Source organism: Tasmannia lanceolata, unplaced genomic scaffold, assembly GCF_043159265.1.
Source record: "Tasmannia lanceolata isolate RefF3 unplaced genomic scaffold, GAP_Taslan_0.1 ptg000007l, whole genome shotgun sequence".
NCBI classification, from domain to species: domain Eukaryota; kingdom Viridiplantae; phylum Streptophyta; class Magnoliopsida; order Canellales; family Winteraceae; genus Tasmannia; species Tasmannia lanceolata.
This window is the reverse complement of record NW_027518684.1, coordinates 12,170,965-12,189,237: the sequence shown is the minus strand read 5'-3', so window position 1 is coordinate 12,189,237 and position 18,273 is coordinate 12,170,965. Positions and strand designations below refer to the sequence as shown.

General features: G+C 38.9%; 1 protein-coding gene across 1 annotated transcript; it reads left to right on the top strand.

Annotated features, from left to right (window-relative positions):
- Positions 1-476: 476 nt before the first annotated feature.
- On the top strand, positions 477-17,357 carry LOC143881917 (WAT1-related protein At5g64700-like). Its single transcript, XM_077385258.1, has 8 exons — positions 477-695; positions 4,642-4,842; positions 4,988-5,050; positions 5,313-5,429; positions 10,341-10,566; positions 14,416-14,574; positions 16,182-16,333; positions 16,739-17,357. Exons 2-8 carry the CDS (start codon positions 4,658-4,660, stop codon positions 16,887-16,889), a joined length of 1,053 nt encoding a protein of 350 aa, XP_077241373.1. The 5' UTR covers positions 477-695; positions 4,642-4,657; the 3' UTR covers positions 16,890-17,357.
- The last annotated feature ends 916 nt before the right edge of the window (positions 17,358-18,273 follow it).

Here is an 18,273-nt window from a genome sequence, read left to right as displayed (position 1 = left end):
TGTCAAAAGCTTTTTACATTTACCAAAAAGATTTCGCAAGCCAATTAAATAAAGTATTAAAAGACAGCTGGGTTTGTGCAACTATCAAAACTTGATTGTGCTGATAACATTTCCCTTGTAAACTCTCTTCTTTTATCTGACACCTGCGCAAGAAGAAACGAACAAGGCACGAATCTGCATAAAATCTTTTACGAAGTGGCCTATCAAATGGACGGTATGGATCATCCTATGGTGGGGCATGCAGATGCAGTGCTTTTTGAAAAATACTAGACCATACGAGCTCACCTCATATAAAACCTCACCAAAATAAATGATGGGTAAAAAAGGCAGAGAGAATAGTCCAAAATAAAAGCTGGCTTTAAAAAAGCACGACCATTGCTAAAGCGGCTTGCTTCGAGTCTTCTCATTTTTAGCATAAAATCTCTGTCTCCCTCCCTCTCTCTCTCTCTCTCTCTCTCTCTCTCTCTTATAAAATCTCTCTGTCTCCCTCCCTCCCTCTCCCTCTCTCTCGTTCAATTGAGCAAAAGATCCAAGTCTTCTTCGTCAAAAATTTCTGATTACATTGAAGATTTTCTTCCATACTTAGATTTAGCAGAGCTTCGGTATAATGGGTGGTTGAGAATCATCGTGGAAAATACTTCCTTTTAATTGATGGTTGTGGTGCCCCTCCTAAAGTAGTTCCTGTGATTGTGAAGGTAAGAAAGTTTTTTTTTTTTTTTTTTGTTCATTAACTCTTTACTTTGGTCTCATAAATTTGTTAAATGCAAGCAAATTCAGGTGAGCATATCCATTTTTTTCCTGCTACCATATATCTGTTATTTGAAGTTAATTTTTTAATCTTCTTCTTCTTCTAGCCAACGGTCTAATTTGTCCTTAATCACCAGAAAAATGGTACAATTTGTCATCTCTTTCTCCGAAATGGCTATTAAGTGTATTTCTCTAATATTATTGATAAGTTGTCGGTCCTGTTTGGATTCTAAGAAAAATATTTCTTTACATGATTTAGAGGTAAATGATATGACTATGGTTAATTTGGGGGGATATTATAATAAATTGAAGGCCCCACTATTAGAAGTTGCATAGGGTTGGTTCATGTTGGTCTTTATTATGGTGTCAAACAAATAGGAAATTTTAGAAATATTTTTCTTGTCCTAAAAATTCCTGCAATCCAAATAGGGCCTTAGTGTTTGTATTTGTAGTAAAAATTTGGCAGATTGCTTGCTTTTCATTGATTTAAGGGTGTGAAGGAATCAAGAATTGGAATCCACATTCCATTCCAATCTTATTCTGATTCTTCATGTAAACAGAATGTGATGACCGATTCTAGTGTTTGGGTAAGAACCCAAAAATCAAGAGGAAATTATCTTAACCCAGAGAAAAAAAAAAGAAAAGGAAAAAATGAGATGATTTTCTGCCGTGGAAATGTGTTCATAAACGAGTGAGAATAGACTGTGTAAGATCTGATCCCTGAAATCTGTTGAAATCTTTCCCTTTTTAGAACCATTATCATGATCTGAAATCTCCAGTGGAAGAAACCCATATATCACCAAATCAAAAATCTTGAAACGAATAACAAGCAAAGCACTTTTTCAGAGAAAAATATTAGTGGGAGAGAGAGAGGTTGAGAGAGATTATGAGAGAGAGAGAGAGAGAGAGAGAGAGTATTAAATAAAACCCCCCTATTATGATAGCTAGTCTTTTGTGACAAAAGCATACTTCTTAGGAAACTGTATAGGTTCAGGTGTATATATACTTTGGTAGAGTTGTCGTTGGTTTCCTTTCATATACACTAATTCTCATTCGTTCAAGAGTTGTTTTTATTTCGAGACTAAAACTAATGCCACGACTATAGTTTTTTTTATTAGTAATGAATTAAATTAATGAGGAAAAAAAAAAACGGGGAGACTCCCGCAGTCGAGATCAGAACAATACAAAACAAAATCAACAGATAAGAGCACACAATAGAAAGGCACTGTTGGAAAGTTGCCTTATTTCCCATGGTATGTTCGACCAAGCTGTGTACTGGCTCTTTGCTGCTCAATAAGGTCATCGGTGTCCTTGGCAAGCGCTAAATACTTTTTCTGAATTACAAGAAGCCAACATATTGAGAATGAGATGACCTTACCAGAAGCAGACCATCACACAATTGAACCATATGGAAGCAGGAAAATAATTAATAGAAATCAGATTGACCCAACATATTTAACAGAGGCAAAAAAAATAAAGGTTTAAATTGCCGATAATAAGGCCATATTTTAGTCACCAAACAATATGAAACCGGAAAACTCTTGCGTTCTCAGCCGCATCAAGCGAGTACTCGACTGCATCGTGCCTAGTCAACTAGGATTTACTTTGGCCATTTTGACGCTCGTCCACATTTTGAAACACTGAATTGATAATTAGAATTTTCTTTTCTAAACTCACAAGTTTATAATCCAGGAAACAGAGCATTCACCATTACAACTCAAATTCCCGATAACATAGTGATTCACTCAGCATAAAACGACTCTAAAACCTTGAATTAAGGATTTTCACAGTAACCCATTTCTGTTGAGAGCACCCAAATCATCTCTTACATTCAATCAATCAAACATTCCATTGACAGAATTCCAAACAAAGATAAAACATGTAAAGAAAAACAATCTCATTTCAATTTAGTCAGTAGTGATGATAGATTAGTCTGAACCCATATAATGGAAAAACGACTGGTTTGTGGTCTTTGTATGCCATGATGTGGTGGTCCCTCAGCTCTCCTCATGGTTAAAGCCATGAATCCCATTTTAAGCATGGTTTTAAATTGCGGCCGAAATCTGAAATTTCGGATTTCGGTGGGGACCGAAACCGAAATTTCCCGAAATTCCGAATTTTGGCCTTTTTTGGAATTTCGGTAATTTCGGTCCGAGATTTTGAGAAAATGCCGTTTTAAAAAAAAAAATGTTACCAAATTTCGGCCGGAATTTCGGTTCGAAATTTCGAACCGAAGTACCAAATTTCGGATTTCGCTGAAATTTTATTTTTTTCGGTGGGGTCCGAAATTAGTACCGAAACCGAAATTTAAAACCTTGATTTTAAGTTTCCATAATTTCGTCACTTCCACCATTTTGCAAAGGAAGCTGACATTCCTCCTAATTGAAATAGTTGGAGAGTAGAAGATAGTGCATTCGGAAACTCAGGTTGTAGAATATGAATGGAAGCCCAAACCTTGCAAAACCTGTCTTGATTTTAGTCATTCTTCTGAAGGATGCCCTAAGAACCAAATGCCTCCTCCCCTTCTCTCTCAGCCCATCTCGTTTCCTGTTCAATCCAGAAAGGAATGGAGGCCAATCACTAAGGATAGTGATAAAGCTGTTCAGCTAAGTTCTGATTCTCCAATTGCTCATAATAGGATCAGCTTGGATCATCCTGAAACCCCTTCTACCAATAGTGCCTTATCTAGAAATAAATTCTCAGTCTTTGGCTCAGATATCCCCGAGACATCTACAAAGCAGACCAAGCCTCCGGACCTTTCTCTCTCTTTATCGCCTCCATTGTCTGAAGGTCCATGGAATTTAGTTCAGAGCAAGAAGAATAAAAAGGGAAAGTCAGCTGCTTCCCTCCTTAAGCCTCCTTCTTCCTGTGTGCTGCCATCCATCTCCCCGATCCCCTCTACTGGAATAAGGTCCCCATTTCGTGGGCTCATTCCGGGAGGCTGATCATGAATTGGGGTCTGCTTTTGGTGCTGGTGTTTTTGGGTCTGCTGTTAGCTCCGGTGCTGTTTGTTTTTGTGGTAGCTGTTCGAATTTTGGCAGTGTTGTGGCTGTTGTTTTCATTTTGCTGAAGTGGTTAGGTTGTTCTCCTTTGTTTGTATTTGCCGTTTTGTTGGGTGGCCTTTGGCTCCCTTTTGATAGTTTGTTTGCCCTTCTTTTGATGTGCGAGGGGCTTGCTTTTCTGTTTTCTTGTAGTATCTTTATTGATCTTTCTTAATATATCTGGTCGGGGTCCGCCTAACCCCAGCTTACCTATTTCAAAAAAAAAGAAGATAGTGCATTCTCTCTCTCTCCCTCTTTCTCGCGTGTGATATTTTGACTAAGCTATAATTAAAATGAAACAAAGCCATGTTTGAAAGAGCAAATTACCATCAATCAAAGATAGTTTGACATCCCTTAAAAAGATAAAAATAAATGATGAATATAATGACTTAAAACCGAGCGTACAATTGTCATTTTACAAATATTAACAACAAAAATATTCTTGGGGACTTTGTGCAATTATTTTTTAAAAGTAATACTTTTTGATAATATGAAATTGTCAGTGACTAAACGGCATACATTCTTCACATGAGGGACTTTTTTGCAAAAAGAAATGGAGTTCTGTTTTGGAAGTGTTTTTCTTTGCTAAAGACTCGTTATCAAAGAGAGAAAAGCCTTGAGGAAAAAAAAAAAAAAAAAGGACAAAAGAGTGAAGCTCATGTTGAGGGGATTTTTCTTTATATATTGTATAATGCAAATGTAGAGAATAATATTCACTGCCAACTTTAGCTTGTCTTTGGTATACATGTAATCAAATTAGAACTTTATTGTAGTTACCAAATTGAAAATATACAGCTTTCAAATCTCTTGGTTCACCATCTTTACCTTTCTTACAACTTGTTGTTTTTTCCAGTTCTTCCTCACTTTGAATGCCTCTTTCAATGGAGGGGAAGATGCCTTATCTGGTAGTCATCCTCGTCCAGGCCATTTATGGAGGAATGTTTCTCCTCACGAAGGTTGCAATGAATCATGGCCTGAGCAGCTTCGTGTTCGTTTTCTACAGACAAGTGGTTGCCACCATAGTCTTAGTCTCCGTTGCCATTGTATTCAAAGGGTAAATTATTGAACAGTAATTTCTTTTTTCTTTTGGCTTTCTTTTTTCATTCTTTTTGTTTTAGCGGGTCACCAAGAATGATTCCATGACCCAATTGTCGCATTATTGCTTACTAACAACCTCTTGATGTTTGGGGATTGTCTAGGAAAGAAGCTTTCAAAGTGTCACCAAGTGTATTCGTGAAGATTTTTATGCTTTCATTATTCGGGTACGTTACACATAAAAATCTTTTGAGTTCTACCATATAATCTTTCTGCATGGCCAATATGGCGTGTGAGGATATTTTTTATACATAAGCTGGTATTGAACCTCCCATCTCATGGTTGAGGAACAAAGGCCACCTGGCCGTAGAAAGATTGTCTGCTAGCTGAAAGTTTACTCAGGAATAGGGGTATTCTGGTCATTTTAATAAGGAAAACAGTTCCCCTCTTCTTCGCATTTCTCATGGTTTAAAGTTGTTAAAATTGTAGGATTACTGGTACTTTGAATCTATATGGTGTCGGCATCCGTTACACTACATCAACATTGGGAGCTGCAACCTTTAATACCCTTCCTGCTATGACCTTCCTCTTGGCTGTTTTGTTGAGGTAAGTATTATGTTTTTACTTTAAAACGATAGTTAGAATGTTTCCTTTTTGGTGGCCCTACATAGAGATTAAGGGGCCGTTTGGATACGTGGATTTTAGAATCCAGGTTTTAGTTTGAAAATAGTATAAAAGAGGGTCATGATCAAGATGCTGGTATGCTGTCCTGGCAACGTTTATAGGATTTTAAGTAAGAAATTCAGGTTTTAGAAATCTCTCCTGCATCGTGAGATTTCTAAAACCTTAAAATATGGGACGATCGCCAGCTCTCTTGTTGTTGGAAAGAAGGGCTAGAAATCAGAAAATGACGGCTGCTCTCTTTCTTCTATTTCTCCCAAGTACAATTTTGAGAAAATTCAGGATTCTAAAATCCGCGTATCCAAACGGGCCCCTAAATCTTCATGATTTACAAATGTCCATTAAACCATTGACAACTGGTCAAATAGCTTTTTTATCGGTAAGCTGGGTTAGGTGGACCCCTATTAGTAGGGGTGCAAGTTTGGCCCTGTCAGCTCTGAGCCGCCCTGAGCCCGAACAGGGTCAGAGCTGGATTTTCCAACACTGAGGGCGGGTCAGGGTTCATTTTTTAGACCCTAACTCAGGTCGGGTCAGGTTCTGGGTTAATGCCTCGGGTACCCTGACCCGGCCCGACCATAAGTTTTCTATTATAGAATTGAACCATCTGTGCATGTTTCTTTTGCTAATGTTTTTTATTATCTTGGAGTGATGTTTCTTTAGATTATTATTATTAATTGTCTCTGTTGCTCGTCATGTTGTTGAATTCATATTGTCTTATTTTGTTTCCTTTCTCTGTTTATTGATCATTTTGTTCTATATGATAAGTGGTTGCTTTATTTTTGGCACTCTTAACAGGTATTTGCACTAGGGTCAATTAGGGCCGGGCCGGGCCGGCCCTGCCCAATCAGGGCGGGCCAGGGCAAGCATTGAGCCCTGTAGGGCGGGCAATGGGTTGAGGTTTTTCGGCCCTGACTTAGGGTTAGGGCAGGTCAGGGATGAGATAATGGGTTCCAGGATTGGGCTAGGGTTTTGAAAAACCCGACCCAACGCGACCCTGTTTCAGCCCTACCTACTAGTATATGAATTAAAGAAAGATGATACAATAAAAGAAACAAGACCACTCCCCAATTAATCCTTAGGACAATGTCTAAGGAAGGGGGTAGAACAACCAAGGTCATGATATCTTTGATATCAAAACTCCAAACAAGCAAGAGAAGAGAGAATTCACGTGATCTCTAGAGTAGCAACAACCTTATGAAATCAAAGCTAAAAGGTTGTTGCTATTCCTGACTTAGCTGTCATGCTAAGTGAGGGAGATCGTGTGGTTAAGATTAGTCTGGGTTTTTAGTTTGGAGGATCCTAATAATAGAAAGCATGACCATAGATAGTAAAACGTGGGAGTTTTTAAACATTATTCCTGTGCACACTCAGGGGGGAGGCACGTATAGCATGAGGGGGCCATCCCCCAGCCCCCTCCCCCCCCCCCCCCCCCAAGGCTCTGCAAAATCCCTTTTACATTGCATGGATGTACATGCATGCTTAGCCAGTTTAATGGCCACGGACCCCAATGACCAATGCAGCCAAGTGTAAATTAGTCCCCCTTCCCCAGTGTAAATTCCTGGCTCCGCCCCTGGCCGCACTTTTCTGTGTGTCTATAAAGAATTGGCCTAATGGTCACACCATAGTGAAATTGAATTACACATGGTATATATGTGTACAATTCAGACTCAAACGTAAGTATCTTTGCTTTCTGTATCTTAGAGACATTTCCTCAAACACCTACTTCTTAGATGTATGTTCAAAGTAGAGCATGAACTTAGAAAGACTTTTAGAGGTGAAAGCAAGAAGTATATTTAAGAAATGTAACACCGAACCAGAAAGAGAGAGACTGCACCAAAAAATAAAGTACTCCGTGACAAACCAAAAGAAAAAGTTATCGTCCCACTTTCATTGGCTATCCTTTCTACCAAAAGGGAGATTGCGAACCCGGAAGGGTGTGGCTCTTTGGGGTAAAGTCATGGGTTTGCTCCCAACCTTGCTTACCCTATGTTCGAATCCCCCCCTTGCTTACCCGATGCGTGTGGTTTCCGGGTGATTGCGCGCATCCGTAGGGAAATAGTCCTCCCCCAAAGGGGGCGGGGACACCCTTCATTACCAAACAAAAAAAAAAAAAAAGGGAGATTGCGCCAATAATGGTAAGTGTGACCATAGTTACTAAACCCTTGAAGGCAAAGAAACTCCAATGAGAGGCAGAAAAACGTCTTAAGCTAAGAAAGGATTAAGCTTTGGGAAATGATATTCCCCACCTCCAAAACGGATAAATAAAATCTGCCCCCCCCCCCCCCCCCCTCCCCCAACGGTTTCGTGAGAATGGTTCACTGCTGGAGGATAAATCCACCCCCTTTAACGTTTTTCTTTGCCTAGAAAACTCGGGTAACTCCGTTAAAAGGGGGGATTTTATCCGATGGGGGTGGGGCCCTAGGGTTTTTAGGGAACGGGACATTTCCCACGGTTCTAACTTCTAAGTTCTAATTACAACCTAATGTAGAGGGCCATCTTCCCTTAGAGGAACGGTCTAGTGGGCCCACCGTGGGATGCGACAATTTATTAATTAAAAATGTGTCCTACCATCCCATGGGCCCACCATGGGAAATGTGACTGTGGTCAAGCCCCTTAATCTTGTAAACCATCATGAGGCATCAACCGATGGATTAGGATCATCCGATCATATCAATGGATCGTATCATGTATCATGTCCACGTAGCACACATCGTGCAACTAAACAAGGGGGCCTGATAATTATAATTAGATAGATAATCATGCTTGACCAGAGCAAAATTCGGGGTGTCTATACTATAAAATCGAGTCGGGCTTGGATTGATTCCGGTTAATTTCTTAGCAGAAGGTTGACTGACCCGACCCTAATTGCACCCGTAATTAGGCCTAATCAAAATTGTCCATGCCAATACTGGACATTAAGTCCAGTCATATAGGAGTGCCATTATTTTCGGACACTGACTGTGAGTATCTAGGCATACTCATGGTCAGCGTCCGAAAATATCACTCACAGATTAAATTTGAATCCAATATTAATCAGTTTTGGACTCACATCGGGTTCTCAAAATCCAAAACAAACAGGACCTTAGCATTGTCAGTTCTACTTGGTTCTCATGGCGACTCTCAAATGTCTTCAAGACTGATCCACAGTGCTACTACTGCAATCTCTGGGATGATTTTAGGAATTTGAGTAGTACTTTTACCATAAAATTGGGTCGGGTTCAGGTTGATTCCAATTAATTTTTTAGCAAAAGCTCAACCTGATTGACCCAAACTGCACCCCTACATCTACTATAGGCTCTGTTAGTTTGATATTATGACAACAGATGGTGAGCCCCCAAACTGATTATTGGACTCAAATTGCATTAATTTTGAGGACAATAATCGGTTCTAGAGCTCACCATTGGTTATCAGTCTCAAACGAACAGGGCCTTAGACTTTTGAAAACAGATTGTGAGGTCAAAACTGATTATGGGACTCAAAATTAAGGCCCTGGTTGTTTTGGATTTTGATAACCCATTGTGAGTCCAAAGCTGACTATTAGACTCAAAATTAAATGTAAATTTGAATCAATAATCAGTTTCGGACTCACAACCGGTCCTCAAAAACCCAAAAAATATGGCTAAACATACTTTTGAGCCCAATAATCAATTTTGGACTCCACATTTGTTCTCAAAATCCCAAAAAAACAGGGCTTGAGTAAACGGTCTGGATTATACTAATGTCAAGTTGGAGTGGTTTGATCTTGCTTCTGATATTATATTTGATGGGATACAAATACAGCTACGCTCCCAGATATCGCCACGTGTCATCCATGCATGAGTAGAGCCCAACCATCATGAAGAATGGCGTTGGAAAACGGCAAAGACCACACAATCATGACACGTGTCACCCTCTTGCCGCCCAGGCCTCATCATCACAAATTATGGAAGGAAATGGCCGTCAAAGCCACGTAGGGGGACGGCCCAATCCCGCAAAAGAAGGTTTTCTCTCCATAATAATGAAAAGGGCCGCACACCTCCCTTTAAAAGGGAGGGAAAGGAAGAAGAGAGGGGATCCACCTTTTTCTAAAAGAAAAGACTTCCCCCACTCCCCGCTCCACAACATCGGAAAAAGAGGCGAGGCAATAACAGAGGAGGCTAGGAACTCAATCCTACTCTCCATGCTAGTCCCCTCCGACCCACTCGCTCAAACACCCAGAAAAGATCTCGCGCGCTGGCCCTGGTAACCCTGACCAAAACCCCTTCCCCTCTTGCTGTTCTTTATATTGATTTGTCGAAGGATCTGACTTGGGTGTCGAAGTGGTCGTCCAGGACCCACCCCAGACCCCCTGACCCCCTCTTGTTTGTGACTGCAGACCCCGCGGAGGCCCTCTACCGACAGCGCGATCTCCAACCCGGATTCAGACGCCATCAATATTCTTTCGTCATTTTTATTATTACTTTTTCTATTTTTGAAACTACTTACTGTCCCCATATGATTAGAACAAAGTGCTAAAAATGATATTTACACCCCTTCACATGCATATTGGAATATTCACCTATTGTCCATCAACAAATATGGTCAACCTGATCTTAAGCCCTGTATAACCCTCTGTGGCCAAATCTTGTGGAGGAACCCTTAGGTTTTTTCTCTCTTTCTTTTTCTTTCTTTACATTTCCAACAAAGACCTACATTTTCATCGCTCTTGTTTGTCATTTTCTATTTCTTTCGGTAAATTGGTAGTACGCAATTTTACGCCCATTTAAGTGGTAAATTTTACATTGAACAAAGCTGAGCCTAAAAATATCTGTAATTCCACATTTTTGTTCATGTTTGGGGAATATTTATTTGGCACAGGATGGAAGTTGTGAAGGTGAAGAGCTTGAATGGAATAGCGAAGGTTGTGGGTATAGTAGTGTGCTTGGGCGGAGCAATGACTTATGCTTTCTACAAGGGCCCTCGTTTACTTTCCTTGGGCCAACATAATTCTAAAGGCAGCCACCATTCGAGTGAGACTTGGATAACGGGATCCTTCCTCTTGCTTGTTGGCAACATATTCTGGTCCTTATGGACGGTGCTACAGGTAACCTCTTTCTATCATATGTACTAGGAAAAAAAGCAAGCACGACCGCAATACATTAAATAAAGATAGCAAATGAAATATCCATCAAAGTCTAAATGTATAAATGATAGATGACATATAGGCTGTGCCGCTGTGTTGTGTGGATTCTTTGCCTCCTATGTTAAATCCGGGCCGACAAGTTTTGACATGCAAATCGGTAGAGGTGCAACTCGGGTTGGGCGGGTCAGGTTTTGAAGAACCGGGTCGGGTTGGGTTTTTTTCTGGAAAACCCACGGTTCCCAAAGCCGGCCCTACTCATGATAATTCTCGGGTCAGGTCGAGTCGGGTAGGGTTTTTTCACATTGATGCGATGTAGAAAAAAACAAACAAATCTTCACACCAAAAATCTCTAAATTTATGTATCAAGTGTATAAATTTACGAAGGAAACTATATTTCCGCATCACAAACATGATCACCTCAGTGAAAACAATTATATCATTATATTGAAAAATAATTTGCTATGTTATTCAAGAGATAATTAAAAATGTCATAGTACGCCTACATAAATCGGGTCGGATTTTGGATTTCAGGTTTTTTTCTTTAAACCCGACCCTACCCAAGATTGAACCGAGTTTTTAAACTAAAACACGACCCTACCAAAGACCCATGATTTCTAAACACGACCCATGCTATTTTCGGCTCGGGTCGATGCAGGTCGGGTTTTACCCGACCCAAGTTGCACTCCTAGTGTCACGCCCCGACCCCACTGTGTAGATATTGTCCGGTTCTGGGTCATCTACCATCTCCGGTTTTGTTTCCCAGCAGCACTAACCGTGCCCGACCCACTCCGCGGGGCCTGCCCCTTGGAGATGTTGAAAACGCGTCTACAGAGAGAGAGAAGAAACCACATATATATAGCCCAGTAACTTTTCCTCCCTTTCCGATGTGGGATCTTACAATCCACCCCCCTTAGAGCCCATCGTCATCGCTGGCACACCGTACTAGATGGGAGGTCCCGCTCTGATACCATTATGTCACGCCCCGACCCCATTGTGTAGATATTGTCCGGTTTTGGGTCATCTACCCTCCCGGGTTTTGTTTTCCAGCAGCACTAACCGTGCCCGACCTACTCCGCGGGGCCTGCCCCTTGGAGATGCTAAAAACGCGTCTACACATGGAGAGGAGAAATCCACATATATAGCCCAGTAACTTTTCATCCCTTTCCAATGTGAGATCTCACACCTAGAAATTGGACATGGATTCACATGGGACACTTTCGGATTGGTGTTGTACTCGTGTCCTGCATGAATCTTATTTTCTCATGTGAATCCGACACATCGTTGTCTCTTTTAAATTTCGAATCCTGTATATCTTCTCCTTAAACGTGTTTTCTTCTAAACTTTCTTTTTATAAAATCACAGTCCATCATCTATTAATAAAGATTCTAGAATCTCTATCCTCCACCTTTGGACATCGACTTCTCCTTTATTCTTCGACACTTTTAATAAAAATCCTAACATCTTGACCCTTAATCCTCAAATTTTTCATGAATATATGTGTGTGCACATATATATTTAAATTTAAATTTTATTTTATTTAATCCACCAATCCTACTTTTTTGGGGTTTGTCGAATCCAACAAATTGAATCTGGGTTGGATCCCAACACGTGAACCTGAATTCCTGCAACACATCACAGGCAAATTTTAGAAATGCCAAACTAATAAGCATCTTTGCAAAAGCCCAGCTGCAAGTTCAGCCATTGGATCCATGTCATGTTACCACATTTACCATTTGTTTAATTTTGTTTTTTTCATGGATATTGATTTTTGCAATAGCATAATGGGACAATCTCGTCCTGTATTTTCCTTTCTAATTGGCTGTTATGCTTTTTGGGAATTCTATTAGCCAACTGGTTAATTAATATATGACCTTGAGGTAGGAGGGAATGGTCAAGACTTAGTTCTTCAGTGGTTGGATGTTCAATCCCAACTTACCTAGCAAAAAAATAAGGGGAAAATCAATCAACATTGAAATAACCATTTTCAATGCTCTTATAAATGTTGTTGGGTGATGTAGATCCAATAGAGCAGCATCCTTTAGTTTTGTATTTCTCTAATCATAATACACAGGCCCCATTTTTGATACATTTAAACCTTGTTTGTTTAAATTTTGTAAATTTTGAAAACAGATAGTCCAAAACTGTTTATTGGACTCAAAATTATACATAATTTTGAGTCCAATAAACAGTTTTGGGTTGATAATTGGTTACCAAAATCCAAAACAAACCAAACCGGGCCTTAGGGAATCACACAAAACAAAAGGGAAATGATAAATGCGCCCCTTTTCAAAACTTGGGACACCCAGCTGCATTGTACGTGGCAATCAGGTCACTTCATTCCTTAAATGTGAATTACATCAGCCCTTTTCCAGTCATAGATACATTGTAGCTGGGTGTCCCAAGTAATGAAAAGGGCGCATTTATCATTTTCCTAAAAAAAATAGAGATTTAAGCTTAATCTCCTTCATTTATTTTGTCGGCAAAAACCCCAACTTTGATTCAATCTACGATTTATTTACATCAGTCAAATAGGATTTTTATATGGTAATTGCACATACTTTTCTATGAAAAAATGTGAGCGAGCAAAAGTACAAGTGGAAGCCACTTGCTCAATGATGTAAATCATTTATTTCTTTAGGCCTTCTTGTTATCGATAAGGTTTGAAATATCAGCCCACAAAACCGACATTTCGAGTCCCTTAACTGAATTTCGGGATTTCGGTTTCGGTGGGGACCGAAACTGACCCCGAAACCGAAATTTAAAACCTTGGTTATAGATTGGTCATGGAACAAACTCAACTTCCATCAGACGATTCTAACCCTCCAATTCAAGAATATCTCTACAAATTGGAGAGTCAAAATCGTCCAATGGGGCTAGAATTTGTTCCACGGGACATCTATAGCAAGTTCTAGAAAATAAATGCTGTGTCTCGAGTCTAGATCAAATGATCCCTACTCTTGCTCTTTCCTGCTGATATTTTCGTCGGAAAATATGCGCTATCATCATATGAGAATCTCAGCTGTCAATAACTATTAATAGTAGGGAGTTTTTATATGGTGCCCGGCCGTCAAGTGCCGTCAAAACGGTACCACTCTTGATATTTGAAAACGGGATTTCGTTTGGAAAATAAAGATGAAAGTGAAATTGGCCAACAATTTGGTCATTTCCAGGGTGATTTATGCATTTTGTGGGGATTTGAGCTCACTTCCTTGTCTTCATGCGCATGTGTCTCAACAGTGGTTTAGGCTTTCTTTTCCAAACGAAATACCATTTTGCTAGCAGCTAACCGTCTAAAAATTATTTGCATAGAGTTTTTGTTTTTGTTAACAGGAACGACCATGTTTTGGTATGAATGCCCCTTACACATGTATGGTGATAGTGTCCATGGATACTGTTGGCCATCATAAATTTATCTTTTATTTTTTTGTCCCATCGCCCTTGATCTAGGCCTCATCTGATGATTCTAGTTCATTGGCCAAACATACTATAAGTACGTCTTCTTTCTTTAAGTTGTTGATTGCTGCACGTCTCAATCTTGCTAGTAAGATCTCCATCCTGCATCATACCAGGACACACTAGGTCTCCCTATATATCATGACTTATCCAATCAAGAGTCTGTATTAACAAATATATGCCTTGTTTACTTCAAATAATTTTATTAACAAATAAGGACGAATTTTAATAGCATTGGAAGAAGCACTAAGACCTTTTATGATATGACTGCACTACTCTCTATTTTCTCTCAAGTACGTGAAGAATCATATAAGGCTTTGGTGCAATGAATATGATGCATTATATTTTTATATACAGGGTCGAGTTTTGAAAGAATATCCTTCGAAGCTTCTCTTCACCGCAATGCAGTGTTTTCTTAGCACCATCCAGTCATTTTTCGTGGCCATCGCCTTTGAGCACAACTCTGCTCGATGGAAGCTCGGTTTGGACGTTGGACTACTTTCCATCGCATATTGCGTAAGTCACTGAGCTGATATCTCCACCCTGAAAACTAAACTGAAGAGCGCCCTTGCAAAAAACCATCGACAGGTGTGCCACCATTAGACCATCTCTCAGCAAAGTGCATTTATTATTCCTTTAATTTAAATTTTTCTGTGTTTAAATGCACTCTGTGGAGAGGGTGGAATGGGGGTACCCTTTTAGCTAGTTTTTGTAAGGATGCTCTTTAATTTAGCATTCCTCCTATTTTTTATATTTGCACTCCTTTTATGTATTTTAAACCTGTCAATAGACAATGCTACATGTATAAGATGAGTAAAAGGGTGTGAATACAAATCTTATGAGGGCACCTTAAATCTATCTTGCATGGAACTGGTCCTCTCAGGATACCACAACCCTCTGTTGATACTAGAAGCATTACATTCCACTTTAAATAAATTTTAAAAGAGCAAAATTCTAAGAAAGGTCTTTTGATGATTGCAAATCTTGTCTCACCTTCCTCTAACCAATGAATAATTTCTTTCTTGATATATTTTATAATGAGGACCTATTATAGTGTAGAAATTTCTCTTGTCAAGATTATCATCTCATGAAAACTTTTCACCTCACTAATAGTCTTATGTGTCAATTTCTCTCAGGCGGCCCTTACTTTCTCCTTGTTTACATTAATCTTAGTTGCCCACAATAAAGCTTAAAAAACATGACTCTTATCATAAAATTGCAATTCTTCACAATTACGATGAGTTTATTCTTCAATGCGGTAAGCACCTCTCTCAAGTGACTGACATGTTCTTCGATCCTTGTAAGACTATAAATACATATGTTGTCAAAGTATACCACTATGCATAAACTAATGAGGATTTTATTGATTAGTTCATCACCCTCTTGAAAGTACTTGGGGTACGTTTGAAGCCCACATGACGTCATTAACTACTCATATAGCCCATGTTTAGGGAAATGATATTTACGCCCCTTTTATCACCAGGGACACCCATTTGCCAGTGTACTTTGCAATCAAAGCCTCTGGATTTTTCTGACATAAAGTACATGATCCCCCTTTTTGCCATTGATATACTGACGCTGGGTGTCACTTCCCCATGTTTAAAGGTTATTTTTACTCTCCCTCTGGTCTAATCTTGATTTTACGATACCCATTCCTTAGATTAATTTTAGAGATCATGTCGGATCCGTCCAACATGTTACCTAATAAAGGTATAGAAAATTTGTGTCCCATTTGCAAATTATTTTAATTTTTTCAAAATAACGATAAAGGCAGGAACTAACTTTTATGATGATAAAAAAGCAATTTTTCAGCCCTACGGGTAGGCATATGGGGTATGTATGTGAAATCAAGGCCATTAATCTTCCTACATGGTCTTGGTTTAGTAATTGCATTTTAGGATGGAGCATAAAAGTAAATTTCATTTTATTATTTTCAATGTTAAACAACCCTATTTATCAATAAGAACCGATTTTGGTGGTGGTGTAGTGATTTCTCCAGGACTAATAGTTTAAGATTTATTATATGCAAAACCTGCAATCTATAAGAATTGTGTATATTTTCAATTGATATCAATGTTCAACAAACTTATTTAGGCAGAACTTGATATAATTGTTGATGGCAGGGGATTGTCGTCACCAGCATAACGTTCTATTTACAGGCATGGGTCATTGAAAAGAAGGGCCCGGTTTTCTTGGCAATGTTCACTCCATTGTCCTTGGTTACTAACATCATTTTGTCTATGTTTCTCTTAGGCGAAGTGATTACTGTTGGAAGGTACTTTAGATCTTTAAATGCCCAATTAAATCTAGTAGTTTAAGTTGATATTCTTAGCCGAATATGTGGGATTACATAGCTCTTTCAATATTCATATAGGCCCAATTGTAAAATAGCTAGGAACTGGGGGAGGGATGGAGAGAGACTTCAGAGGGCACAAGTGGAGAGAGCATGACGAGAACACAAGAAATTCCTAAAAACAGTGGAAAAAATTTACTCATTTTTGTCCCTATTTAGGCGCTTTTCATGCACCTTTCACTTCCACCCTCTCAAATCTCTCCTTCCCCAGCCACATCTCCCAAGTGACCGTACTAATATTCCTCAAAATATTTTTTCATAGTTTCCAAACATGCCCTAAATAAATCATCACAAATCCTCTATATGATTTGATTATTTTTTTGGCAGTGTTTGTGGGGTTGTATTGTTAGTGGGTGGACTCTACATTGTTCTTTGGTGTAAAAACAAGGAAGAAGGCAGTAGTGAAACACATCAACAAAGGCATGACTCTAAAGAAGAGATGATCGTATTGGAGAGCATCGCAACAGAAGTGAAATGATGGCATCACCACTTCCATTTCATTAGATAATCAGGAAAGAAACGGTTGAGGGTATTCTTTTATTGGTGGACAAACAGATTGACCATCTCTCACTCTACCAAACAAATCAGGCTAATCGCTTCGTAGTCTTTGGGGTAGGCTTCTGTGCAGGTTGAGTTCTCTTTGATCTTGGTCATTGCGTAGTCTATTTGCTGTTTTTTCTACGGTGCTTCTCTTGTAGCTCCTGTCTCTGCTTTTTTTGTTTTTCTTTTGTTTTCCTACCTCGTCTCGTCTGGTGGGTTGCTCTTTGAGCCTCATGTATATCTTTCGTTTCTTATTAATATATCTGGTGGGGTCCGCCTAACCCCAGCTCAACCATAAACAAAACAAATTCTTTGTCTACTTCATATATCATTACATCATTAAGGAGTTGACAACTTGACATGAACAGCCCTATTTTTGTTGTAATTGTTAAATCAAAATTTATGATGTCTTGAGAAGTTGAATGTCCATGTATTTCTCTAGAGTATAATTAGTACTAAGTTATATTATTCAAGAGTAATTAGAATAATAACAGTTGATTCCCTCATATTATTCCTATTGTTACGTGTCCATGAAATGGTCAGTTTGCTCCGCAACTCCTACAAACGTAAGCCACGAAATGACTTTCCGCGAAATTGCCAAGCTAATCCCTATGTAAATTTGTCTATATTTATCTATAACATTTTTTTGCTCTCATATTTATTGTGATAAAAGTGATTAGCTCAATGGTTAAGGCTTTGTTCTAAAACCTAGAGGTGGTTCAATCCTAGCATACCGACCAAAAGAAAGTAATTGTCACAAAAACACGTGTTTTTGCATGAATGATATTCATGCACAGTGTCCCGATTTATTGTAGCAATAGAGAGATTTGTATGAATAAAATATTTAATTAATAGCTATAAAGGAATTTATATTTATAAGGTATTTTATACTTATAAATTTTACATTTATAAGATTTTAAATAGCCTCGTCATCATCCAAGCATTTGCCATTTAAAAAAAAAAAAAAAAAAAAACCACCGTGACCATCCAAGTTTTTCTATTAGTATATATAGATATTTTTTTAAAGATCCAAAATCTTATGCATGGAATACCTATGATTTGCCAAAAAAAATAATATTAGGGGCCGTTTGGATACGTGGATATTAGAATCTTAAATTTCCTCAAAATTATAGATGGAAGACGAGAGAAGAAGGAGACCTGCATTCTTTTTCTAACTTCTCGCCCTTCCTTTTGTCAGCAAGAGAGTAGGAGATCATCTCATGCTTCCAGGTTTTAGAAATCTCGGGATCGAGGAGAGATTTCTAAAACCTGGATTTCTTACTTAAAATCCAAGATTCTAGAGAGAAGTGAAACAGATGTTC

Bases quoted from the DNA above. Each gene is read 5' to 3' on its own strand.
- LOC143881917 (XM_077385258.1), top strand. From the start codon at position 4,658: ATGCCTCTTTCAATGGAGGGGAAGATGCCTTATCTGGTAGTCATCCTC. The intron at 10,567-14,415 runs GTAACCTCTTTC...TTTTATATACAG, and splicing joins CCTTATGGACGGTGCTACAG to GGTCGAGTTTTGAAAGAATA. The intron at 16,334-16,738 runs GTACTTTAGATC...TTTTTTTGGCAG, and splicing joins GAAGTGATTACTGTTGGAAG to TGTTTGTGGGGTTGTATTGT.